This window comes from Chaetodon trifascialis, chromosome 4 (assembly GCF_039877785.1).
Source record: "Chaetodon trifascialis isolate fChaTrf1 chromosome 4, fChaTrf1.hap1, whole genome shotgun sequence".
NCBI lineage: Eukaryota > Metazoa > Chordata > Actinopteri > Chaetodontiformes > Chaetodontidae > Chaetodon > Chaetodon trifascialis.
The window spans coordinates 7,472,528-7,499,716 of NC_092059.1; the positions used below are offsets into that span (position 1 = coordinate 7,472,528).

Consider the following 27,189-nt stretch of genomic DNA (forward strand, 5'->3'; position numbering starts at 1 on the left):
AACAGTCAGTAACATGAACACACATTCATCCCACATACACACACTTACCCATGCCGTCTGACCATACCAAAACTAGATGACAAGTAGACAAAATAGATTAAATTAAATTTACAAAGGGTTGATTTCCACAGTTTCATTTTAGAAAAAGGTCCATATTCATGTCCCTGATGATAGCTATGTATGGTTCCCAGAGCTGAACAAAGTCCTTCTGTTTAGCAACATATGTCAGTCTCTCCAGTCCAACGCTGCTCGAGAGCTCTTTTATCCACATTTCCAGTGATGGAGCGTCCATACTTTTCCAACATAATGCGATAGCCCTCCGAGCTTGAAGAAGTCTCTCTCTTGAATTCTCATTAACCACTTGTACTGAAGTAGTATTTATTGTCTGGTTTTGTGTCTTCAGACATGCATCAGTCCAATAAGCCTCATCAATGTCATCTTTTATATCTATTTTCCGTGCATCCAGTGCCGTGCCGTGGTCTCTTTAAATGTTACCGCTGCAAGGACTTGTGTAACGGCATTGTCTCCTTCCTTTCGCAAAGGATGGTACAGTGCATCCTATGCTCAAGGAGATAAGAAAGGAGGCACTGAAGCACTTTTCCTTAACATGTTGAGAATTTTACCAGCTCTCATCATGGCTGCCACTTAGACGCTTCTGGGTAATTTCACTCAAACATTACAGACATTCATGAGCAAAAATACTCAACCGCAACGTTAGTCTTGTTTCATAGATTACAGAAGCTGTCCGCTGAGTGAGAGGAGGGAGATGCATGAGCATGAAAGCATACCAGGTTATTGAACCCGTCCATTACCTTGTAGCTCAAGGACTCTGGCAAATTGCATGTTGATGGTTGGCTTCATATATGTATTATGTGGTGAGTGGGACAGACTGCACCGTAAGAGAGACATGGTCAAGAAAATATTTACAGCAGCTTATGATGCACACAAATCAACAAAGGTGCACACAGAGCAGAAGACTAATGGTAAGAGTAATATAAAAGCAAGGAGCAGGTGTTATTGTGTTTAAGGTTAATGCTCAGTGTTCTGCCTGAATATTATTTTACAACCAGTCTGCTCTGTGTGCAAACCAGACACATATTTAAAACACCCAACCTGACACCGGAACATTTGAATTTATGATTAATATCTTTGAGTTTTCTCAGAGACGCTGTGCACACATGCTTGTCTTGTTCCTACCCTTCTGCTCTATTCTTTTCAAGTTGTCACACAAAAACAAATGCACATGGTTGACTTTTGGAGTTTGCCAGATGGAGCGAGAATAAATGTGAGAAACTGTTTACTTTACCTGCACTGAACTGCGTCAACACAACCCGGTGGATGACATAACAAGGCCGCTGTTTTTCAGCGTGTTTGCAGATGACACAGAGATGAGATAGAAGCAGTGGAAACTTTAGCGATACCAGCAAACTGTGTATTTGACGTCTGCCCAAAGCTACAGTTATAACAATAGAATATGTTGTTGTCTCATAAACACGCCAATTTACATTTCTTTGCCAGTGTGACAACAATAGATATAGAAAGCAAGGAATTATCCTCTAATGACACTGTGTGAGGGAACTGATTAATTGCTGCAGTTCTATATATAATTTCTGAACAAGCACGTTGACTTCATCACTTCACTGAGACGGTGTCTTAGAGGGACATAAAGCTTCTAGAATCTGAGTGAAATAAAGGATATGATGTATACTTTACTGAAAGCCCCGTACACCCATGGTGCAAAACACACAGGTGATTTCACTTGACTGCCCGATTGGACGCCCTCTGAGGACTCTATGTGCCGCCCAAACTGTGGTGGATTGACATCTCCCTCTTTCTCCTGTTAGATTTGCTTCACCTGTTATTTTGGAGTTTGGACACGTGTGTGCAAGGCCTTTAAAATGCACCACAATTTAACCTCTAGTTTTGATTGGCGCAGACATTACTGTGGATTAAAGTTCTTATGTTGAAGATATCTTGAGGAGCGTTATGTAACTGTGATATTTAGAAATGTCCACATGTAAGCCCACACATGTGTGAAATAGACATTGTGGGGGTTTGAGTGGGTAGGATGGGGACTTGACAAATCCACAATATGGTTGCTATTTCTTACTCAACACCACTGGAGCCACCACAGATCATTACTCACAGCTGAGTGCAGAGGATGTGCCAACATGCGCTGCAGAAGGTAATGTATACTTCAACAGCAGCTCTTGTCACTCACTCACTCACTCTGGCGAACACACACCGCTGCTGTCTGCTGCCAGCCTATCTCGGTTTTGAAAAGGCAGCTTTTCTTTCTTGGTTTAAGTAGGAAAACAAGACATGCCTCTGCCATTCTGCATTCTGACTGATCCTGTGTGCCCAAATTGCGAGTGTTTCATCCCTTCTCTACTTACGTTCCTTGATCCTCTTTGTTTCTCTTCTGCTGAGTGATGCTGCTGTGTGCCTGCTCTGTGTGGGTGGCCCAGTAAATAGTCTGCCGCCGCTCTCATCATTGTCTTTTACAAAGACATCAAATGAATTTTGTTTGCATAAACAAACACATTGAAATGACCACAAGGCAGCGCTTAAGAGGTTTCTCTTGCATTTAATTAGAAGAGAGAGACAGTCGAGACCATTGTCAATATGTTTTTACAAAATAAAGCTGATTATCTGCATACCACGCAGTGTCATTTGCAAATGCTGAATGTATCTTCCAAACCTTTTCAGTAACATAACGCTTTGCATGCAGCTCGCTCAAATAAATGAACAGTGTTTTCTTGACCGAGATAAAGGAAGTAATTTATATGGTTAGATAAAGCTTTTTTGAAACAGCAGCGTAACCCTCCTCTCTATCCGTAACCCATCAATAGTAACAGTACACTCATAAGTAATTATCCCTCGTACTTCGCTGTGCAATCGGCCACCAGGCAGACGGAGAGAGGCTGACTCATTTAATTCACTCTCCTTCAGCAGTTTTTTCATGCTGAATTGTGGCATCGCCCCTGCTTGCACATGCTAGCAGTGCATTCTGTGTGTGTGTGTGTGTGTGTGTGTGTGTGTGTGTGTGTGTGTGTGTGTGTGTGTGTGTGTGTGTGTGTGTGTGTGTGTGTGTGTGACAGAGGCTTTAAATCAAATGTGGCCACTGAAAAACAGCTCTGTAATCCCATGATGGGTGTCACAGGGGATCTCTGCTGCAGATGTCTGCTCGGCTGTGCATTCGACTCCAGAGAGATTTTAGGCTGCGGCTCTGAAAAAGTACAACTGAACAATTCACGGTGCAGTGATGGAAGAGGTGCTTTCTAATGAATGAAGGATGAATGCATGACATAGCTTCAGTTAAAGTATCATGAACTCACAATTCAATTCAATTCAATTCAATTCAATTTTTATTTGTATAGCGCCAAATCACAACAGAAGTTGTCTCAGGACACTTTCCATATAGAGCTGGTACAGACCAAACTCTTTTATCTACAAAGAAACCAACAATTCCCCCATGAGCAAGCACTTGGCGACAGTGGCGAGGAAAAACTTCCTTTTAACAGGCAGAAACCTCGAGCAGAACCAGACTCTGGGTGGGCGGCCATCTGCCTCGACCGGTTGGGTGAGAGAGGAAGAGCAAGAGAGAGAGAGTGAGACAGACAGACAGACAGACAGACAGACAGACAGACAGACAGACAGACAGACAGACAGACAGACAGACAGAAAGAAAAGCAGTCAGAGAGAGAGAGAGAGAGAGAGAGAGAGAGAGAGAGACAGAGACAGAGAGACAGACATGCAGTCACAGTAACAGTGACAGTGGATGTAATAACAGCAGTAGCAGTTGTGTGCACAAGTGCAAGTGTGCACATTAATAAATGAGTAGATTCTATCTATTAGTATCAAAGTAGCTGTTAGGTTAAGTATTGACTTCATATGTAGTGCACAAAACACTGATTAATGGTTGCAATTAGTACATTTATTAACCAACTAATGAGCCTCAAACCACTTGTAAAAAGCAGGTAACCATGCTTGACCGGTGATTCTGATTGGTCACTAGTGGAAAACATTCGTTCTTTACTGAACTTGGCAGCCAGGCTGGATTACCAACTAAGAAAACTGCCCTTGGATCCTGGGACTGAAGGGGGCCCAAAATCCCCAGGTTCACTGTGTTTGTCAAAAGGGACCAACCTACACCTAATTTGTGCCCCAGGACCTCAGGCCAAGTTAATCCAGCCTTGGGTGTCAAGTATCGGGTACCTATCTGCAGCAGTTGACCACATGACTCAAGACCTTTGCAGTAGGTATGTTTAATTACATAACCAGCTCTGCCCATACATGCATCTCCAGGAAAAAAAGTAATTTGCACATTTACAACGAAGACGTTTTGCTCCAATGCAATGCAAACACTAAATAGCTGATCCGTACATTTTATCAGTTCTTTCTTCTTGGCTTTGTTTGGCAAACTGACTTTTTAAATCCTCAGAATCACTGCTGATCGACGCCTCTGGGCCATGTTGGTCTCTGTTAATTTCTTATGCGTTTCATTTGAGAAAATGACCTCCCTCCCAGACAGCAGGTTAATTCTCAATGCTACAACAATATTGGAAGAAGTTGCCTGAGTGTATTTCTTAATTTGTAATAGACATGTAAGAGGATAATGTTTCTCTGCTCTGCTCCCCTAAACTGGAGAACTGCAAAGGCCTTGTCTAAATCCTGCAGAGTAGAGCATATTTTTCATTTTAGAGTAACCAGCGCATCATTAACAATGTCATAAACTAACACACCAAATCAACTGGCAAAACATTCAGCTGTTGGCTCCGGCCTGAAACCAAGCTGCCAATGTTAACATAGTTGACCTTGAATTTCTCTCTGACAAGCTTCACTTCAGCGTCACATTATTTTTCCCATTTGTCCTCTCGTGCTGCGTCCCATACTGATAGGTCTGCGATGCTCCAGGGAGAGGCTGGGCAGACGTCTCAAACTCTGGTAAACTCTTCTCACAGTGATGCTGCACAAAACTGCAGTAACTCACAGCTGCACAACAATTGACAGGTTCACTTCCTTGTTCCACAAGATGCTGCTCGTCAACCTGAATCTCAGCTGCACCATATGCTATAATGAGGCCGTCAGTGCACTTTCATTGTTTTTAAAAGTTCAACACAGAGTGCAGCTGCCTCACGCTGAAGTGTCTTGTCTCCTCTCGTCGTCGGCTGCTGTGATCTCAAGGGCCTCTCTTATTTTACCGTCATTCTCATGAAGGGCTCTCATAGAGTCTGCATCAGATGCCCATATGGTGCATGCGAGAGCCATCAGTGTCAGTGATGCTGTTCTTAAACACTTTATCTCACTGTTGAGTGTATGAGGAGCAAAAAGCATGCAGAGTTTCAGAAGCTTGAAAACAGACTTGCCTCCCTGAAGCTGGTTCAGTGACTGGGCTGCTAAAAAACCTTGATTTCATGTTATTGGCCATTTCCTGACATATCAGAAGCTTGATATTATAACTTCCCACAGCAAAAGGAAAGAGCCGATCTTAGATGTGGGATCATTTTTGCACAAATTCACCATTGTTGGACCAACTTTTTATTGGCCTATAAATCCATGAAGCCCCTGAAATCCTGGTTATTTGCGCTGTAACCAAAATGTGGTCTTTTGTGTTTAGTCATCCTGTTAATCTTATTACTCAATGGTGGAGGAAGTATTCAGATCCTTTACTTATGTTAAAGTAATAATATTGTAATAAGCATAATGTAGTTGGAAGCTCCAGCAATAGCTCAAATTTGCCTTTAAATACAGTTAAGTGAATAAATAGGCTACTTAGATTACATTTTTTTTATTAATGTTCATCACTGTATCGTTAGCATAATGTGTCACAATGTATCCAGAGCAATAAGAGCTATAAGTTTATTCTTTATGACTTTACTCCTCCTCAGCCATGAGGTTGCTTGGATGAATCTGATTTGTCTTGATAACATAGATCAGTCTTGATCTGCAGTCACAGTCTCAACCCCGCATTTCTCATTTATCTGATTGGTCTTTATTAGCAGCAGCGATGTGCCTGAAAGTTAATAAGATTTCACTGCAAAGACTGCAACAAACTGTGTGACACTCAAAGCACTAAGTGACCTTCTAATGGGCTTCAATACCGCACATTCACAAACATGAAATGAGTGTGAAATCAATGTTGTGACTGACTCCAGTCCAATGTGGTGTGCTGCGTCACTGGAGGACTGCGGGACCCACAAACACCGGTGGTTCCCCCTGCAGTGCGAGAGATCAGCGATGGGACTGGAAACACAGAGAGAGAGGGAAGGAGGGAGGGAAGGAGAGAGGCGAGTGCTGCTGCAGAACAACATTCAGCCTGGGCTGAGGAGTTAAACGGTGCACAGCGGCACATCTGCTTCATCCAGGCATTAATCCTGTTGTGATAGCCATGGTAAGTTCACTTCTGTGCTCCGTTAGTACGGCTCTGCTCTGCAGTTCTCTGTGCTGCATGAGGACTGCAGGGATGTTCATTGGACTAACCTTGAGAAAAATGGTTGCAGCAGGGCTGTTTATAGTGTGCAATGTGCATGTAAAGTGGCTGGTTTAGTGACTCTGCTTCACTGGGGCCCGCTCAGATGCTATGTACTGCAGCAATTCTTCTGCTTAGGAAGCGATTATTCACAGGTGACACTGACAATGCAGACCTCTAGCAATGCACACAGCCGCAGCATTCCTTCTTGACTCCTGCATTCTGCTGTTCTGATCATATTTTGCCATCCACAGTGAAGTAAAACACCAACCTTTGTCTCTGAGCATGTGATGAAAGTTTGTATTTTGCAGTATCTCCTTTGCAATCCATCACAGATTTATGCTGCAACACCAGGGATGTCACATGCTGGGTCAAAATACATGGAGGTCTGCAACTGTAGCGTTCTGAGCAACCACTCATCCATAACCTGAGATTGTTCATACTCTGATGAGAGCCTCTTTCTACCCTTCCGTATGCATGTCAAACGTGTACAGTAAGCACAACAGACACCAGTTTTCTTCAGTAATTGTCTTGATTTTTGCTGCATACATCCCTTTGTTTACTACTGGCCCCTACTGAGCCAAGCCTGTCTCCCTCACAACTTACCAAACACTTTCTTCTCCTTCAACTGGCACCTGGCAGCGAAGATAAAAAAGTGCTAAACAAGATTAAAGTCTTGACTATCCTGTGAGGACTGTCTCCTCCTTTCATACTGTGCCTGTATGAAGCATGACTGGTACGTGTAGCAGGCTGCTGCTTGAAAGCAGGACTCTCAAACCAAACGCAGTCAAGTCGGCTAACCTTATTTTCATGTTCCGAGAAAGCTGAAGTAATCAATTATCTGCTACTTTTTGTCTTGAACACTGTGTGGCTAAAACACCCAACATGCAAAAACATGAAGTGTGAGCCCTCTTGTGGGATTTCAGCATGACTGAAAGGAGACGGATGTGGATTTTATTCAAGTTGTTTGGGAGAGATTATGTGTGGTTGTAATTTATCGCTAATTTTTAATCCATCATTATGCATGAACAGTAAATCCCAGAATTTTTATTCCCTTGTTTCTCCTTGGGGTGAATGCACTGACACAAGCTGTTGTCCTTAGCATCTCTGGTACTGTTCACCTTTTTATTTTCAGGTCTCGAATAGGTCGCCTCTGGAACACTACTGTCTGGTTTTTCCATTTTCTCTAAACCTGTAATAACACCATCCTCTGTTGTGTCCCTTCCTGCAGTTCTCAAAGCAGCTGTGGCCTTTGGCTTTTGTGGTTTTCATCCTGACTTCTGCCCTCTCGGTGACTTCCCTGCCTGCTGACATAGAGAAGGGAAGGAGAAAGGTGGTGCATGTGCTCGGTAAGGACAATGCCTTCTTTACAGCTCACAGCAGCAAAGTCAGGTGTTCCTCATTCTGCACTGATCTGCGTAGCTGTTACAGCATGTGCTAGAAAATATGTCAGATACACTGTAGAGGTCACTTTTTCTATGCCTCCTTTGAAACCAGGAAAAATGCTCTCACGAAATCTTACCAAGTGCTGAAAAATCCAAAGAAAGACAGAAAGAAAATGCTCCAGACTCAAATTCTCATGAAGAATCCAATCAAACATTCTGACACTGTATTCAGGAATATGCGCTGAAACACGTACAGTATTTCAAACAGTATTCCCGGAGCCAGTAATGCTGCAATATTAATACAGGGCTGTCAGTCGAGTTGGACAAAGCTAGTTGGACTTTTCACTCAAGAAGAAAATTTCTCACATTATACCTGCTGAAAATACTAATCCATCCGTCCATCCATTTTCTATGCCGCTTATCCCTTTCGGGGTCGCGGGGGGGCCGGAGCCTATCTCGGCTGTCAATGGGCGGGAGGCGGGGTAAACCCTGGACCGGTCGCCAGTCGATCACAGGGCAACATATACAGACATACAACCATCCACACTCACACTCACAGCTAGGGGCAATTTAGAGTCACCAATTAACCTAATGAGCATGTTTTTGGTCTGTGGGAGGAAGCCGGAGTGCCCGAAGAGAACCCACGCATGCACGGGAAGAACATGCAAACTTCACCAAGAAAGGCCTGACCCGGGAATTGAACCGGCGACCTTCTTGCTGTGAGGCACTCGCACTACCTGCTGTGTCACCGTGCAGCAAAATACTAATCAATTAAATACCAATCAATACAGATACATTTCTTCTCGTATTAGAAGATAATCTCAAATGGCTGAGGCATTTACTTCACAGCGTCTTCACAAGCTTTATATATAATCTTTATATACATTCTTAGAGATTCTTTTTAGATTAAACACAGAAACTGAAGCCATTGACTAAAGAACCTCAAAAATGTACATAAAGCTGTATTAATTGATTTTTTATCCACATGGGGCAAAATAACCCATGTGACTAATGTAATAATATGTTAGCCAACAGACACATGCAAAATCATGACCACCTATATTTATTTTTTAAATTGTTTTAGTCTCCATAAACCTCTGAGCTAAGCGTCAAAGTCCAATATGGTGTAACAGTCCAATGCAATTAGTGACAAGTGTCAAAAATATTTATTAAAACCACTGGACAATTAAAAGAGCAAGACGTTCCAATGCTCATCCAAACACCATCATCAGTTGTAAAGTAACAGGAAGTAACTCTGGCAAGAAATACCACAAAGAAGTCACATGACCTGAGATGTAAAAGTCACATGACTACTGAAATATCACTGAATAGTGTTTTCCAGAGGAGACGGCAACAGCAGCTTATGGTAGTGACACCTCTCCCTCCTAATATGTTCAATAAGGGGTCTTAAGAAATTTTTTTTGAGGTACAGACAAGAAACTGCATATTTAGAGCAAGGGGGGAAATTAATTCCCACTCTCTCAGGATAACCCTTTTTTTATGACCTTACCAAACATGAGGGCTTGTTGCAATGCTGGGGGAAGAGCCAAAGAGTAGCTAGAGCAACCCAGCATCACAGAGAAACTGTCAAAGATCCCAGAAACTCTTGAGCTCGGGGCAAGACTACAAAAGATGACCTAGGGTCCCGTCACCTGACTTCCACTCATCACAGGTAGCAGAGCCAGAAGCAAAGATTCTGTTCAGTTTGATCCAGGAGAAGTGCAGCCGATGGATGACTTTGAACTGAATGAGATGAGGTCTAGCATTGATAGAACATGCTTTGATCCTATCTGACCCTTTTGGCCATAACTCATCTGAACTCTCAGCAGTGTTCGGAATCCGAGCCTCTTTAATGTGGAGAGAAGGGGCTGCCAGACAAAAAAGACCAAAGAACTGTGAAATTAAATGTTTGTTGGGTTGTTTGATCATCATATCGAAGTGAGGTCAGACCAAGAAAGAGATCAAATTTCACCTAAAACTAAGCTGCCACTGTGGAGGTGCAACTCCCTTCATACGACCAGTAGTCACTCAGCGGCACTCCTCCTGATCTGCAAACACCGGCGGTAATTGTTGACTTCTGCCAGGGATGTCTGTAAGCTGGTGTCTCCTTAATGAAACCGTAACCCGGAGTTGTTTGTCTTCGCGTTCGTCCGTTGCAGCATTGCCATCAGTGTTGGGAAATAATGTGCTCAAAGTTTTGATTAAACACCACTTGATGCTTTCACTGCTGCTGGTGATAAACAACTTTGCAGAGCGCGGTACGGAGTGACAGGACTAATTGCTGGCTGGCATGGATAATTGTAGGTGCCTTTATCTGGTCACAACACTGCAGAAAACCTCTTGCAGCCACTCATTAGATGTTTTAAATGTTTACACCACACTCGTTGTGTGTGTTGTCTTTGGCTGCCTTGACACACACACGCAAACAGCGTCTGAGCGAATGTCTGCCAGAAATGCAAACTAGGTCTTGTTATTGCCCATTTGGAAGAAGAGGCCTGTGGTTACCATTAGTCTTGGGTCTTTTTGGTGAATTGCTTTCAGCAGAGACTGAGATTAAGATTTGGAGTGGGTAGTCTGATGACAGGTCCGGGCAGAGAGCAAGTCGGCTGCACACTGGACTCTTTGACCAAACAAAAAAAAATGTTTTCCACTATTGATATGCTGGATGCGGAGGCACTAATGTGACAGCTCAAGCAAACAGCACACTCTTTATTGGCTGACACTGATTCAGGTCCACAGACATCTCACTGTGGTGTCCTTCACATAGAGAATCAGATTGAATTTTTCGTTTAGAATGAAAGCCGTAAGTAATGGCAGTGTCAAGAGTGATTGCAAACAACATTACATACCTCAACATTAAGGACTTGACCTCACATTTGTGAGGAGGATTCCTCACGCATTCACTTTGATCCAGTCAGTCTGAGGTGACAAAAGCACAATGAGTCTTATTTTCCTGTTATTGTATAGTAATGAAAACATACTTACGAATATTATGTTCAATTTCTGCCACTACATCCCCACAAAGCCTGCACACTGGACCTTTAACCAGGTTCAAAATATAGATTTCTACACTTTGATGAGCTGGCCTTCCGTCTCCTCTTTCCTCCCACAGAGGATGACACCGGGGCGGTGATAGTGCAGACAGCTCCTGGTAAAGTGGTGACGCATCGCGGTGGCTCCATCACTCTGCCCTGCAGATTCCACCATGAGCCCGAGAACACCGACCCCGCCCGCATTCGGATTAAGTGGACCAAAGTGACCGATGCGCTGCAGTTTGAGGACGTCTTTGTGGCACTTGGAAGGTAAAATCTGCATCTGCATTTTTCAATCAGTCAGTTTTTTATCTGTCGTTTTAATCAGTTCTGTGTCTCAGTTGTTTGGCCCAGTGCTCACTGGTGGATTTTCACTGCCACATTAGCACACATTCAAAGGGTTTTTAATGGAAGTAAACCTCACTTCTAGTCTTTATCTCACTTTTCTGGACCCACCCTCCCTTTCTCCCCCCTTCATCCATTTACCTCCCAACCTCCCCCCTCGCTCTGCCCATATTCTCATCCACATTCAAACCTGTGCATACCTCTCCCTTCTCTCCTTTTCCAAGTACCACCCAGGGCTCTAAATGGCTCTGGTGACTGAACTCCCCCACACTCCCGCCCGGCCTTCAATATATCCATTGCACACTGGCCTAAATGGACATCTTCCTCCTCCACTTTCATCCCCTTTCTCACATCCATTCACCACTCTCAGCATCCAATACTTCCTCATTTCATTAAACCTATAAAATCACATTGTTGATGTTGTCCTTGGTAGTGAACACACTCAGATATCATAAAAATGACATTTCTCTTTTCAGTACTCCATCTTTAATGCATTTCTCCAGCTGAGGCATTTGTCGGTTATTTTGCTCACAACAACTTTTGCAATGGGAAAAAATACTTTAACTGTCTGTCTAATCTCTTCAGGCAGCAGCGTGTGTTTGGATCATACAGAGGCCGTGTGTTTTTGGAGCAGGCAGGGCCGGGCGACGCCTCAGTCATCATCCAGAACGTCACACTGGAGGACTACGGACGCTATGAGTGTGAAGTCACCAATGACATGGAAGATGATACAGGATTTGTCAACCTTGACCTAGAAGGTCAGACCTTAAAGATGCAGCTGGGGGAGATGTTGCTGAACCTCTGATGCTTGGCTATTGTATAGATGGCACTCAAAAGTAGGCCTGTTTGTGTCACTTGTAGGAGTGGTGTTTCCCTACTACCCCCGCGAGGGGCGCTATAAGCTCAACTACCACCAGGCGGAGGATGCCTGCAAACAGCAGGACGCCATTCTGGCCTCCCACCCTCAACTGCACAAGGTAAGATCACACCTTCCATTCATTGAAAAGCCCTCCTTTTAGTTATAACAATGCACTTACTGGCTACAACCCTCAGTCATAAAGTGTTTTAGAGCAGCAGTAAGTCTGAAATTAAGAATCTGCGTATGACCAGAGCAGAAATTTTACGGCACGTCCAGCCTCCTATTTTAAAAATCCATATACATGAATTGGAGTTACGTCAGAGGAGATAAACTGAATTTGTTCACCTCTTAATAATGTATTAAATCCTTTAGTGTGACTCACTAACCTACATAATGATCCTCCACAGGCCTGGCTGGAAGGACTAGACTGGTGTAACGCTGGATGGCTGGAGGACGGCTCAGTCCAGTACCCTATCTCTCATCCCAGAGACCAGTGCGGCCGCAAGGACACCCCAGCTGGCGTTCGTAACTATGGCTACAGGCACAAGGAGACTGAGCGCTACGACTGTTTCTGCTTCACTTCCAAGCTCAACGGTGAGACAACACAGAGAGATGTCGTTTGGCAGCCGTGGCTGTGTTCCCATGTGTGTCTGTATCAGCAGATCAGAAACACTTTGCAGTCCATCTACATGATCATACAGCTAAACACAAACATCCAACTGTGTATCCAGCATCTGTGGCTCATGATTGGAAGAGAACAAGACAGTGGCAGAGCTGCATAGCTGTGGTTCTGTATAGAAAGAGGATATATCATGAGCGTTGGGCCGTGGGGAAATTAGGCTCAAGTCTCTGATCTGTGCCTGTGATCTCGCCGTCCTAAGGCCATTGGATTTAGATCAGGCTCTGTTGATTCAGCCCTGGTAAGGCCACAGCGTTCTCTGGGTGCCAAGCATCGCCTTTCATCTCCCAGTTCTTTGATTTACATCACATTCCCACAGAGAGTGTGCCAGTGTCTCCGTCACACACCCACACAGCCACACACAGCCACACACACACACACACACACACACACACACACCACCTCCAGGTTTGCAAGCTCAAACAAACTTGGGAAAGGCGGAGGCTGGATTAGTTTTTTGCATCATGAAAGTTATCTTTAGTGTCGGGGCAGTCAAGAGAAAAAGGTGCAATGAAAGGTTCAATTCCATCACTTGACTGTTGTTAAAAGACACCAATCAATATTAAAACACTGATTATGAAAAGAATTATCTTATTCTGGGAAACACTCTTATTTTCTTGACAAGAGAATCGATACTATTCATGTCTGTCTGTTAAATACAAATTCACAGCCAGCATTTGGTTAGCTTCACAACCAGCAACGGGGGCTGGGGGGGCACAGCTAGCCGCTGGCGCTTCTATTGTTGTCAGTATAAACTATGGCAAGGAGAGGGAGAGCAGCTGTGGCTCTGGAGTACACACACACAGCTATTTGCTATTTGAATTAAACACCAATGAAGAGAAATGGTCTAACATCATCTTTAAAGTTTTATTTTCTGGTCTGGCACAATAAACAATGTTTATGACACTAGTCAGTAAAACCTGCTGTATGAATCATCTGCTGTCCTCTTTGTCTGTTTCAAGGTTCAGCCTGCTCTATTTAGCTGCATGACGAGACTGTGGTCTGCAGCAGCGGCCTGTGGCGGACAGGCTGGCAGGACCGGAGGCAGCTGGGAGCATCAGTGACATTTACATGCACACTAATATTATACTATTATTGAGAATATGACAGCATTCCAAATTTTATATGGTTCATGTGAACAGTAGAGTGGTATGTCGATATTGTATACAGTGCATTCAGAATATGTGTCTCATTTGGGGAGTTTTACCGCAATTTGCACAGCCTCGTTCCTGTTTGTGGTCAGCTCTGTTTGCGAGGCTGGGGCCGAGACGCATGCACAAAAGAAAAACCCACAGTACTGTTGGAAAGGAGAAACTACTTTTAAACATGACAACGACGTGGATATCAACAGGTTTTTGGATATGTGGAAATATCACAACGCTGAATTTTTCAAGAGGGTGGTTGAACGAATGAAAGAGGGAGGCTGTGTTTCGTTTATCAGAGTGTGCGTGGGAATATTAATGGAATATTTATTTTCATCAGCCACCTAAACAGCTTTGTAGGAATATTGTCTTTTTCAGAATAAGGAGCATTTTGTGCCTGTAGACATAGTCATTGTTGCCAGGCAGCAGCCGCTGTGGCAAACACTTACTGTCTGAAAGCACCTTATTTCTTAAAAGAAAAAAAAAAAAAAGGTTTTTAGACTTTTGTGCAGGTTTTGTACAGCTTGAACAAATAAGATATAACTATATTATTTAGTGAGCTTCAGGCAGGCTGGTTGACACATATTGTTGCCTTTGGACAAAAACAGGCTCTCTGCTTCTGCCCTTTTTCCAGTCTTTATGCTAAGCTAAGCTAAGCTAGCTAGCTTCATATTTTACCCCACAGATATCAAAGCAGTGTTTATGTTCTCAAACCCTCAGCAAGAAAGCCAATGAGCGTATTTCCCAAAGTGTCCAAAACTACTCTTCTAAAACATTGGCCATATTTGTGAAACACAGCACACGGCTGGTTAACCGTTCGGAAAAACACGACTTAAAGCCTGCAGATGAAAGAGAATGCAAAACTCAACTCATACATCCTAAAAACTAATAAAAAGATTTTTAATTAGCTGGATGAAAGACTTGAATTTGAATCATAAACAGTTTTGGGACAGTCTTAACTGGAAAAAAGAAGCGGTACCAGTGCTTTTCTTCAGTGAGAAAAAGGTAGCATGACAGGAACCTTAAACGATTGCTCATGGCTTCCCCTGTGTGTTAATTATTGTGGACAGTCTGTTGTGGGCAGGAGGTTTCAGCAGTGGTCATGACCGATACTGCCTCTCAGTCCAGCTGGAAGGTATTTACTGAGGGTCCCCTGGGGAAATATGAGACAATATTCAGCCTCTCTAATAGCCAGCAGTCACATAAACAAGCACAAAATCAATAGCTGAGCCAAGAGCAAAGCTGAGGTTGCAGACATGATTTTCATGATAGCAGTTGCTGTTTGGAGAATCCACTGACCTCTTTATTCCTGGTTAGGGAGGTTCTTTCTTCTTCGCTCCTTTCTTAGGAGAAGCTACCTCGTGATTCAGTCCAGTTCAAACAATTCAGCCAATCAGGGTACCAATTTCTTTAACGCTGCCAGGAGAAACGTCTCCCAAGAGGTGAGATGAAAGCAGAAGTGGAACCGTTTTAAGAGTAATTTTGAGTTTTGCCTTTCGATTTTGAGCAGCTGCCCAGACTGTTGTTAGAACGATTTAATATTCTGAACACAACCAGACAGAGATGCCAGGAAAACTGAGAATATCTACCCTGGAGGCTCGATGTGTCTCTGGGGCTCCACTCTCATTCGCTTCTCTCTCTTCCTTTTTGCCCCCCCCCCATGAACAATGCACTTGCTCTGTTTTCCTTCACCTTTTCACATGTTCTTACAACAAAGATCCTCTCCTCTCCTCTCCTCTCCTCTCCTCTCCTCTCCTCTCCTCTCCTCTCCTCTCCTCTCCTCTCCCTCCATATCCCCTCAGGCAAAGTGTATTTCCTCAAACGCTTTAAGAAGGTGAACTATGCGGAGGCGATGAAGGCTTGCATCCGTGATGGCTCAGCGGTGGCCAAAGTGGGTCAGCTGTACGCTGCATGGAAGTTCCAGCTTCTGGACCGCTGTGAGGCTGGCTGGCTGGAGGATGGCAGCATTCGTTACCCCATAGTCAACCCCCGCTCTCGCTGTGGAGGATCTGAGCCAGGCGTCCGACACCTGGGCTTCCCTGATAAGAAATTCCGCCTCTATGGGGTCTACTGTTTCCGCAAGAATGAGGATGAAACAGCAGGTGGTACAGAAATGACAAAAAGACCTACAGATAGTTTGACAAGGAGAAAGAGCAGCAACAGCATCCCTGTGAATGCTACAAGGGTGATTTAAAGTGGAAAGACTGAGAGCGATTTTAGGTTTGACTACATCAACTGTCGCCTAGCAGCCAGAGTCCATTCATTGCTTTAAAGTAAAACACTCACAGACGAGGTGTACTCATTTGCAGATTTGCCAGAGAGGAGAAGCGAGGCTGTGTAAAATTGAGGGTGACATCTTTATTGATTGGGGATTTTTCCTTTCGTCTCCAGTCAGTCAATCATCTTAAGGAGAGGCTGTGTTAGCACGTCTGCCGCTGGAAAAACTGTAAGATGAAACAACAGCTTGATCACCACTCAGGCGCTCATCACACCAGAGAGGTCTGCCATGAATTCCCTTCTTTACGCGTGTGTGTGTGTGTGTGTGCGTGGATCATATTTTGGCCCCCGCTGTGGCTCCTGAGCTGGGAGCTCCGGTCTGAGCCAGAATCCACAGTCATTACTGGGTGAGACGGGATGATCTGCCTGACTGTATGGAAAAAAAAAATCCAAGATGCCCTGCAAGTTTCGATGGTACCAAGTGTAATCGTCTGCGTCCGGGTGTCATGCTTGGTTAGCAACCCTCTGGCACAATGGGAGCCATTTTTCTCATTAACCTATAGACCTCGCAATCTCATCATCAGAGCCGAGCAAGCCGAGTAGCAAATACTGCACTAGCTCTAGAATAGTTGCACTTTAAATACATAGGGCTTTATTTCACGATGATAGCATCTTAGCTTAGACCTAAGCGAGCATGTATTGCTTGGCTGAGAGCACTTGCTGAGGCTGAATAAGCAGAAATACAAAGCTACAATAATTGCTGTTTACCTCACATACTGCACTTCTAAGCGACCCGGGCATCCGATGCACTATTAATGTTACATGCAGCGACCTTTATTACAGAGTATGTTTGCCGCTCCAGAATGGATGAATGTTGTGAGGGGAAAAAGAAATAAAAGCATTGAAATGGTTGATTTGAACAATGTGTTTGGGTGCAGTTCTTTTCTATCTGAAGCGACATGGATTTGTAAATGTTGAAAAGAAAATAACCTGATTAAATGGGTGAAGAAATAACACGAAAGAAGGAAGGAATGGACATGGACTTCATTTATAGAGCATTTTAATCTAAAGGAGAACTCACACATTAACGGCCAAACATAGGAAGCAATGGGAAGATCAGGGTGTCAATCCATTAATCCTGACTTTAACAGACCACTCAAGGTGCCATGTCATTGTTCTGACAGCCTATTAATCCAGTTTCCTATGTTTTTTTTTTTTGACCATGCATATTCCCTGACTCTGCCTCTGATTGGCTCTGACCGTGGCATTTTTTTCTAACCCCAGTCATCTAATCAATTATTTAACCCTAACGAAGCAATGAAAATTAGCCAATCAGAGGGACCTTTAGTGGGTCCTTTTTCAGATAATTGGGGTCTTGGAATAATGGGCTGCCAGAACAACAGGCAGCCCCCTCAAAGCCTGCTGTACCTACTGAACCACAGCCGCCACGTGTGCCATCCTTAAAGAGTGTGTGTAGATAATTACACAGTGAAACGAGACTCAGTTAGCATGCTAACATTTGCTAATTAGCACTTGACACGAAGTACAGCTGAGGCTGATGTATTAATTTTGCAGTTCATAAATCAAAATGCTGGATCTGATGATGATGATCATCGGGGGGGTCATCACACTCAGAATTCATCCTCTGGGGACCATGAATGTCCATCCAGTAGCTGCTGAGATGTGTCAGTCTGGACCAAAGTGGTGGACCGACAGACGGACCGACAGAGCAGCAGACGGACGTCCATCCATCCACGGAGCCAAAACTGCTAATGTGGCTAAAACTGACACCAGATGTTCATCATACAGCGTTCTCTAAAAGGCGCATGTCCAGGAAACACGTTGCCGTTTTGTCAGCTGAGACTCAACATCACTGACGAGCCTCATGATGCGTTCACCTTTGTGCTTTCATCAATAATCAAGAATCAGTTGTGTGGTTAGAAATCACAGCAGATCAGTGATGAATGTTTCAGGGTTGATGTGCTTCGCTCTGCCTCAAGTTTTCAAGTGTTTGCCAGTGAGAGAAAGTGCTGAGCAGTGAACCTGAGTGGGAGCATACTGGTGCTGCGCCAACACAGCAGAACAAACCATGTCATCGTCATAGCAACTGGCAGCCTGTAGTTAAAGTCAAGTTCATCGAAAGTCCAACATCATGAAATAATTGCCGCGAATGACAAACTTGTTAAAAAAAAAAAGTCCTGACTTTGCTGCGTATTGTCAGCTTTGTGATTCTTCAAAGGGAAAAAGAGGCTCTAAAGTGACCTCCATGATCAAAGTTGATGATTTTAATGATTTGCTGAGTACTCTCACAGCTCCATTAATCTGTGCTACTGCGCAAATTTAGAGTCACATCCACTAAATTAATAAGCAAAATCCTGCTTGATGCACTATGACTTTTATAATTTATGGATGATTATGTATTCCACATTTCAGGACTGAAGCGATTTCAATGTTTTTTTATGTGCTCGGGTTCTGAGATGCATGGTGTTTAGCTGCTAACTTTATGTTATATAAGAACGAGGTCATGATAAATAGGAGGAGATTTTTACTGCCAGTGATTTGCCAAACAGAAATGACACATCTGTATGCAGTATGCTTTTGTTAACAGGATTAATAACAGTGACAGTTGCAACACATTGGACTAAAGAAACAACACACTGCACAGATGGTGAGCTCAGCAGGCCAGGCAGGAGAAAATCCTCATGAGTCCGAACACGAGAGGCACTGGCCTTGATTAAAGCTCCGCCACACTCCCTTTATTCAACGGGAAGACAAGCAGTGGATGTAAAGACAGAGAGAGACGACAGGCAGGTAGAAGGATGCTGCGAAGACAGCACGAGTGATTGAACACCTGCTTGCTCAGAAGATGACAGGGCTGTCTTCATTTCATCAGGCCTCCTCGTTGCCTTTTCTTCTGAGCATGAAATGAAATTAGATGACCCTTTAACAACAGAGCGCTGCCGCGCAATAAATACAAAGAGATGGGATTGTGGCGGCTTTCGCTGGGCGCTCATTCATCAGCCTGTGACAGAGGTCAGGGCCACAGAAAAGGCCCAATGCAGACCGGAGGCGTAAAGAGTGACACAGGAAATGGCATGATTGGTTTAATAGTAGTCAAATATATTGATAGAAATGATTATGCTGGATTAAACCTCCTCCCTGCACAGAATGATGTCTCCCTCCTGTTTCGCCATCCTTTTTACAGCAGATTTGTCAGAACAGGAAAATAACAGGTGCTATACTCATCATGTTGAAGTAATAGTGAGCAGGCATGCAGAACACCAGGACCCTCGGGACTGAAGCTGAGATTATGGACACTTCATCATTGTCTTTTTGTGTCAGTTTTAGTCATACATCTACTAATTTTAACATGTAGAGAGTGTGCAGCATCGTCAGGGACGCCTCTCACCTCGGCCACAGACCTTTTGCCCTCCTCCCCTCTGGGAGGCGCCACAGGACTCTCCGTTGCAGGACCAGCAGGCCCAGACAAACCTTCTCCCCCTCAGCTGTCACCTTGTTGAACTCTTGCTCCCACTCGCTCATACTGTACATACACATTAACGATATCTGACCTGCTGTACACATCTGATCCACAGTGCAGACGATGAAGTCATATCACACCTCCAGCTGGTTATTCTGTCTATAATGTCAAACTATTGCCATCACTTCATACTACTTATCTTTTTTCAGGCTCTACATAAATCATATTAATTTCATATTATTCATACTGTTCATGCTGTAACTTAGCATATTCATATGCTACTATTATACTAAGTTATGTACCTATGCATACATTAATCTGCACTTTACTGTCTTTTGCACTTCTGATTAGATGCTAAACTGCATTTTGTCGTCTCAGTACGTGTCCTCTGTGCAGTGACAATATCTAATCTTATTATATTCATAATTTGGACAGTCAAATGAACTGGTGAAGGGTAAATGCAGCAGTATTTAGGGAATGATTTCAGACAAAACCACAGGCCTTGGGTGGAGCTCCTCAGCGTATCTTAACTTTACCAGAAGTCTAATCAGACACAAAGTGAAAACACCTGTGTGGATGCAGGGCCTTTAATGTATAATTAATATATATATATTTGCAAGAAACCCGTGCTAGATTTCCCAAATCAAACTCAAAATATGCTGAAGGCGTAGATTCTCATATATTAGGGAATAAGCACAGGTAACTACAGATCAAAATGTGTTTTCTCAACCTCGTCTGACAGCCTTGAGTCAATCATGACAAAAATCTGAGGGAATGTGGAGAAAATGCTGATTTGGTGAGGCGTTCAAACGGATTTGTGCTGCTGCCGGTGGTTTCTGAAGCGAACGACAGTAACTGGAGAAGGTGAACTACACACACACCTTCACGCTTTGTGTGTGAACTTTATCTAAATCAAAGCTCAGTGTTTCAGCTCATGCAGGCAAACAGAGGGCTGGGTCAGAAAACACTTTATATACATTTTCACAAGCACCCAATAGGTTAATTACATCACTCAGCAATCAGGCCGTCATGTGTTTCACCTGTATTTACCTGTACTCACTTCTTCTTATTGTTTTCGCCATCTCAGCACCATCTTGTGGTCGAATTCGCAGCCACACTGTGACACAGGCTTTCACAGCAAATCAAAATAAAGAGAATCCACACAATCTAAAGCGTGTCACTCCAAAATTAAATAGCAAAATTTATCACAGTTAAATGACAAAATGCAGTTAATAAGAAAACATGTGAAATGCAGCTTTTTGTTTATGTATCTGACGCCTCTCGTGTGGTTCACAGTAGCGTGGTTTAGTTCCAGAAAAGGTCTTTGCTGTAAGGAAAGCTGGATCCTGTCTGCTCATGGCGCTCTGGCATACATGCTGAAATTTATTTTTCCGTCGTACATGAAGCCACGGGCACGTTTAATCATGTAAATAACCTCACTGGTCCCAAGCGAATACTATATATGCATATAAAATAATCTAAACTTGTAACCTCATTGCTAATATTTTATTGATCCGTAGCCCATGAATGTTTTAATGAGGAATGCCATCATTATGCTCTGGAAACAGCTGAAATCCTTCCTCTGTGCTTCGCTGCAAATGGCAAAGCAATGATTCACTTATTGACTGTGTACATTGCATCCTAAGCTGCCGGCGCAGCCTCGCTTGGAGATTATCCCCACAGGAATTAAGTTTTACTTTCAGCAGACCTCACCGTTGTTATGATTGAACACACCAACAGATGCCATAGCCATACAGTGTTAGCCCATGGGAAATAGCTCCTGAAATTTCCCCATCTCCCTAAATGATCTCCCTTAATGCCTCACGCACTCTGTGTGTAATGCAGCTGGACCATGTTGCTGGACCATGCTGTCGCTGATACATATTATGCATTGAAAGCAGTTGGTTTGTGGGGATGGGTAATTGGCCAAATTGTGAGAGGATTCCCCCAGAGTGCGGGGCATATTAAACAGGCAGCAGTGCTGGGGTAATTGAAAGTGTTGACCATCTAATGGAGTGCACTGTGGCTAATGAATGGGAGTGTGTGCCCTGTCATCTATAGATGCCTCTAAAGAAAAGTGTGCTTTAGTTTTACCACAATCCAGCCTCCAACTTCCCATTAGCTCTGCTCTTTGGTGAGCTGTCACACTCACACATCAGGAGAGGGGGCCGCAATGGTTTACAATCCCAGATTTGGTCGAAAGAGAATAGCGGGAGGTTAATGAAACAGTTCAAACCATTTGTGTGAGAACGAGGTGCTGAGTGTGTGTGTGCGTGCATGTGTGTGTGTGTGTTAGGAGGAGATGAAGGAAAGCAGGCAGCCTCAGCAGAAACACAAAGTCACAGGGAAGGACGGAGTGAAAGGCAGGCAGGGAAAAGCAACAGAGAGAATAAGATGTGTGGAAGAGAGATAGGTGGGAGAAAAGGGGTTTGAGGGAGGAAAATCAAGGCAGAGAGATAAGAGGAAAAGGGGGGGCGGGCGGAAAAATGGCTGGAATGGAGACTGCTATGGAATGCGGGAAGACTCAAGGGTATCTGGCCCTGCACCGGCATGCAGAAATTGGCTGGTCAGTGGGCTATTGTGGTCCTGCAGGGGGAGGGAAGGAATTGAGTGGCACACAAACCGCTGAGCCTTATCTCACCTCGGTCACAAAACCCAGTCCCACAACACCTACAGTTCACTTCACGGCCTGCGTGCACTTTTCATCTTTTAAGGAACTCAAGTGACTTCCCAGAGGAAGCCGGCGTAAAGAGGCAAACTTCTGACCTTAAGAACTGTTGGGGTTTTTCTGCGCTGTTGTGCTGATTGGGTCACGCTGCCTGTTTAGCGGCTATCTCATACATCCATGTGAATTAATATTTCATGAGCTCATTAGGCTTTCCGCATTGCACTGCCGTTTGCTTTTAAGACAGCCTAAATGTCCAGAGAACAGTTGGTTGTCTGGCTGAGTGCTGAAAATGTCGAGAGCAAAACAAAGGAGCCCGTCTGCTCCAGAGATGTGGAAAATCCAGCTGTGAAGAAGAGACAGTGGTGGAAGAAGGACTCAGATCCTGAAGGTGAAGCGTTACCACAGTGCAAATATACTCTGTTACAAGTAAAAGTCAAAACTGTACTCAAGTGCAGTAGTATCATCAGCGAAATGTACTTTAATGTACATTTAATGTTTAAAATGTACTTTGTACCTCATGCATTTCTACATATTATTTTTACATATATGTCTGCACATTCGGTCTACTTGCACAAATTTTTTTGCTATTTTTTGCTGTAAATACTGTTTATATACTTAATATATTGTATTTTTATTATATAACAATATTTAGTTTTACTTAGTTATATTTTTATTTTTTAATCCTGTTTATATTTTTGGTCACTTTTTCTAAATAACTGTGTAAACATACTGTGTTTGCTGTATGTAATTGCTACTGCAACAAAATAATTTCCCAAATTGGGATCAATAAAGAAACCGTCTAAGTCTAAGTTTTTAAGTATCAAAAGCAAAATGGCTTCATTGTTTCACTCTGATTTAAGTGACAGCGCTGGATTATTGTGACTGATTGTGACAACTTTAAATACTAAAAACTGTTGTTTCATTCAGGTACATTAACATTTTCTACAGAAATATGCAGGTTTGATGAGAGCATAATGTTTTTGTCAGAGGGTTTAGGTGAGATTTATGACAGTTCATGCTTTGTTGCAACACTTACGATATAAATCTCTTGAACTGTGAATTCAAATGTAGATTTTTTTTGTAGAATTTATGTGAAATTAGACAAAGTTCTTTATTTGCACGATAATATTACAACCCAGATTCAAAACGACGTCGGGAAGCTGTGTGAAACGACTAAACCAGAATGTGATAATGTGCTAATGAAAACAGCAGCATGACCTCATCAACTTCATTGATTTTTGTAAATATATGCTTATTCTGAGCATATCTATTTATATATTTGATGCACGATTCAAAAAAGTTAGGACAGGAGCAACAAAAGACTGGGAAAGTTGTGGATTGCTCTGAAAACAGCTCCACTATGACCAGCTACAACAGTAAAATGCTGCTAACAGTGACCAATCTAATGTCATATTTAATAATACATCAATTTCAGGGGTCATTTTCCTGCACAATAAGTGCTTTGTTAAACACAAATTCTTAATAATACGTCTGTACTTTAACTTAAGTAGGCTCTCGAATGCAGGACCTTTACTTCTGCCGGAGTGTTTGATGGACTGTTGAGGGACGAGCTAACAGCAGCTTAATAAAGCCAGATTTCCTGATCGTCTGTTGGGGTCATGTAGCAAAACACTGCACAGTGTACACACAGCTGGCAGAGCAGAATGCGAGGGCGACGGCGTATGAAAGACCTGGCTCAGGCTGATGTTTTTGCTGGCTTTGCTCCTCAGGTCTGACTCATGCACACACACACACCCACGCACACACACACACAAATGTAAAAGAAGCTGTTAGAGAGCTGAGGCGCCGCCATCTGCAGCCATCATTAGGTTGGGCATGAATGCAGATTCATGGGTAAAGCTATTCAACAACCTGGCTGCAATAAAGATGAGGAAGATAAACGGGGTTAAGATGCGTATTAATCTTTTTTTCTTGATTTGGATTAGCAGCTCGGTGTGCGCGTGTTGAGACGCCTGCAGCCTCTTATGTTTATGTGTGAGATAAAGACAGACAGTAATTCTGGAAGGAAAAGAGTCAGAGCGGCTTCGAGGCTGAGTAAGAAACTGTCAGGCTGAAGATGATGCTAAATCCCTTGTTGTTTTTCATAATCTTCTTGAACTTTGGCAGCGTCATTAGGAGATAATGCAGGATAATACCAGAGATCCCCATCGATTCGCCATGCCCGCCAGATGAGCCCGATATCGACCCAGGAACAAGGTTATGATGAGCAGTCTTTTCATGCCTCTAATTTATCTGCTCATCTCCAAACCAAGTTGCATCACAGGAACCAGGACAACTCTGGAGTATAAATAGTGTGTTTTTAAGCCTTTTCATTGGCTATCACGAGAAAGCTCTGCAAAGATAAGATGCTTGAGTATGCTTATGCAAGCTTCACGGACACTCCACTCTGAGTCGCTGGTTGGTCTATGGGGACCAAACATTTCAGGACTGGGGACATAATGCCAGTGATTGTTTGGAGTGCTGCTCCGAGTGGCTGTAACAAATCTGTCACTGCGACAGAGGAGAGCCGAAGGTCATTTTCAGCCGTGAATTTAAGAGAAACCCGTTAAGCAGCCTTAATGAGCGCTGTCCTTGGAGCTCACCGAGCTGAGCGAAAACATGACTGAGCCAGCCGGCAACAGAGGAAGAGGATGTAAAAGAGATGCTATATTCGGCGTGATTGATTGTCGTCGGAAAACAGAAACCGGCAGTGTGGCTTCTTCCGGTGTTTTGGAATACTAATGAAATGAGTCACATATCAAAGGAGATGAGAGGAGCGAGAGAGCGAGGCAGGGAGAGAGAGAGAGAGAGAGAGAGAGAGAGAGAGAGAGAGAGAGAGAGAGAGAGAGAGGGAGGGAGAGGAGGTTGTGTTTTTACAGGAGACAGTGCTGTGAGGCAATGAAACCATCCATTGATAGGAGAGGGTTGATCAGAGGAGGCTCAGGTGAACTGAAGGTCTCTGAGGTTAGACAGTGCAACTGTTTACCGCCAACACAGAATCTCTCTCCGTCTTTCTCCTTCCCCTTTTGCCCTCTTCCCTGCCTCCTCTTACCTTTGATCCCTCTCCCTTTCTGTCTCCTCCTTCCTCTTCTCTTCCTCCTCCTACACTTTTTCCCTGGTGCCACCGAGGGATCTGCCCTTAATGACCTGCTCTGTTGCTTAAACTACATGCAGCAGTTTGGGAACACAAAAAAAACAAGCAACTCAGTATTCGTTTTGTTGAAGTCTTGGCAGTGGAAAAAATATTTTACCTAATCCAAAGAGATTTGCATCTCCTCAGCAAGGTCAGAGAGGCGCAGATTGTTTTCAGACTAAAGAAACAGCAGCTCAGAGCAAAACTGAAGCTCTCACGTACGGAGCAGCGTGATGATAGCGAGAGAGGACACATTTGAACGGTGGAGAGAAAATGAGTCGTTCCTGCATTCGCTTTGAATTTTCAGGACAGAGTAACAAACTGTTGAGGCGGTCGATGCAGGCATTCTGCAGGAATAGATGTGTGGAACCGAGGAACGCTGCCCTCGGCTAAATCAGTGAGCTCGTTTCCAGCACTTGATTGTTTCAAGCGGCGGGCCCTCTGGTTGCCCGAGGTTTTAAATTTCTATTAATACGTTGAAGAGGTTTTATGTTCTCTTTAGGTTGAAAGCAGTGTGGACCTACAGTATATTGTACTTTCATAAACATTCAGCTCTCTGTCAGGAAACTTTATCTTGCAATCTTGTAACGCATTCATTATTACCATGGAACCAGGAGACCATTAGCTTAGCTTAGCATAAAGACTTGAAACAGGGGGAAACAGCTAGCCTGGCTCCTTCCAAAGGTAACAAAAGCTCCCAGCAGCTCCTCTAAAGCTAACTGATGTGTGAAATCTTGTTTGTTTAATATCTACTTAAAACAAGATGTAAAAGTGACACTTTGCTGTTTTACAGGGAGTTATGGTCCTGGCTATTTCCAGGCTGGTACTGGTAACTTCCTGACATCCCCACTTTATTGCCTCATATTGTGAAGAGATATTCAATGATTTTTATTCTCTTTTGTACATAATTTTGTACACAGCCTCTGTAGTTGATTTTATTTTTTATCTTTTTTGTTATTTTTTTCCACCTCTCCTTTTTATTCTTGCTGTTGTAATAAGTGAGTTTCCTTGGCGTGGGATCAATAAAGTCTTATCTTAGACGTGCTGGTGCAGTCGGTGGATTTTCTTACCTTTGGATGGAGCCAGGCCAGCTGTTTCCTCCTGTTTCCTGTCTTAATGCTGAGAAAAGCTGACCATCTGGTGGTTCGAGCATGTGAGTGGTATCAATCTTCTCATGCTGGCAAGAAAGCAAATAAGCTTATTTCCCAAAACACTGAACTATTTTTGTACTGAACGCTTTTAAGGAGGGATTGTCTTGTGAGTGATAACGTATCATTGAGCATTGTGTCACTCCAGGATTACGATTTTTCTAACTTTGCCGTCCGATGTGGGCAATGTCTTTGCATCCTCCGCCATATTTCTTTAAACAAAACCAGATGCCATCAGTATAATTTAAAGGAGTTTAATCACATAAAAAAAGTACACACATACTGTGAAACTAGATGAACTTTACACAAAGAACCACTCCAACAGAGCCAGATAACTGATCCAAACAAGGGTTTCCTTTAATGATCATTTGTCTTGTAAAGAATATAATACAATGACAGGACTGGAATTCATAAGAACATACATCAATAAATATGGATAAGTACTTGTGGACCAGATTCACACAGCCATAAACGCGCTCAGTCGCAGTTAAACTCTGTGTGAGGGCGTGAACACAGAGCAAGCTGCACGCTGAGGTGTTGTGCAGGTGACAGAGACAAACAGGTGATATGTGTCCGCGTGGCAGACGATCACCTCGCCTCTGGCTCTGCTGCAGAGCGCGTGTTGTCC

At 43.5% G+C, this 27,189-nt stretch overlaps 1 protein-coding gene across 1 annotated transcript; it reads left to right on the plus strand.

The window, feature by feature from the left end:
- The first annotated feature begins 6,201 nt into the window (after nucleotides 1-6,201).
- Nucleotides 6,202-17,054, plus strand: hapln4 (hyaluronan and proteoglycan link protein 4). Its single transcript, XM_070961671.1, has 7 exons — nucleotides 6,202-6,394; nucleotides 7,704-7,821; nucleotides 10,970-11,159; nucleotides 11,820-11,992; nucleotides 12,096-12,211; nucleotides 12,501-12,687; nucleotides 15,717-17,054. Exons 1-7 carry the CDS (start codon nucleotides 6,392-6,394, stop codon nucleotides 16,106-16,108), a joined length of 1,179 nt encoding a protein of 392 aa, XP_070817772.1. The 5' UTR covers nucleotides 6,202-6,391; the 3' UTR covers nucleotides 16,109-17,054.
- Nucleotides 17,055-27,189: the final 10,135 nt, after the last annotated feature.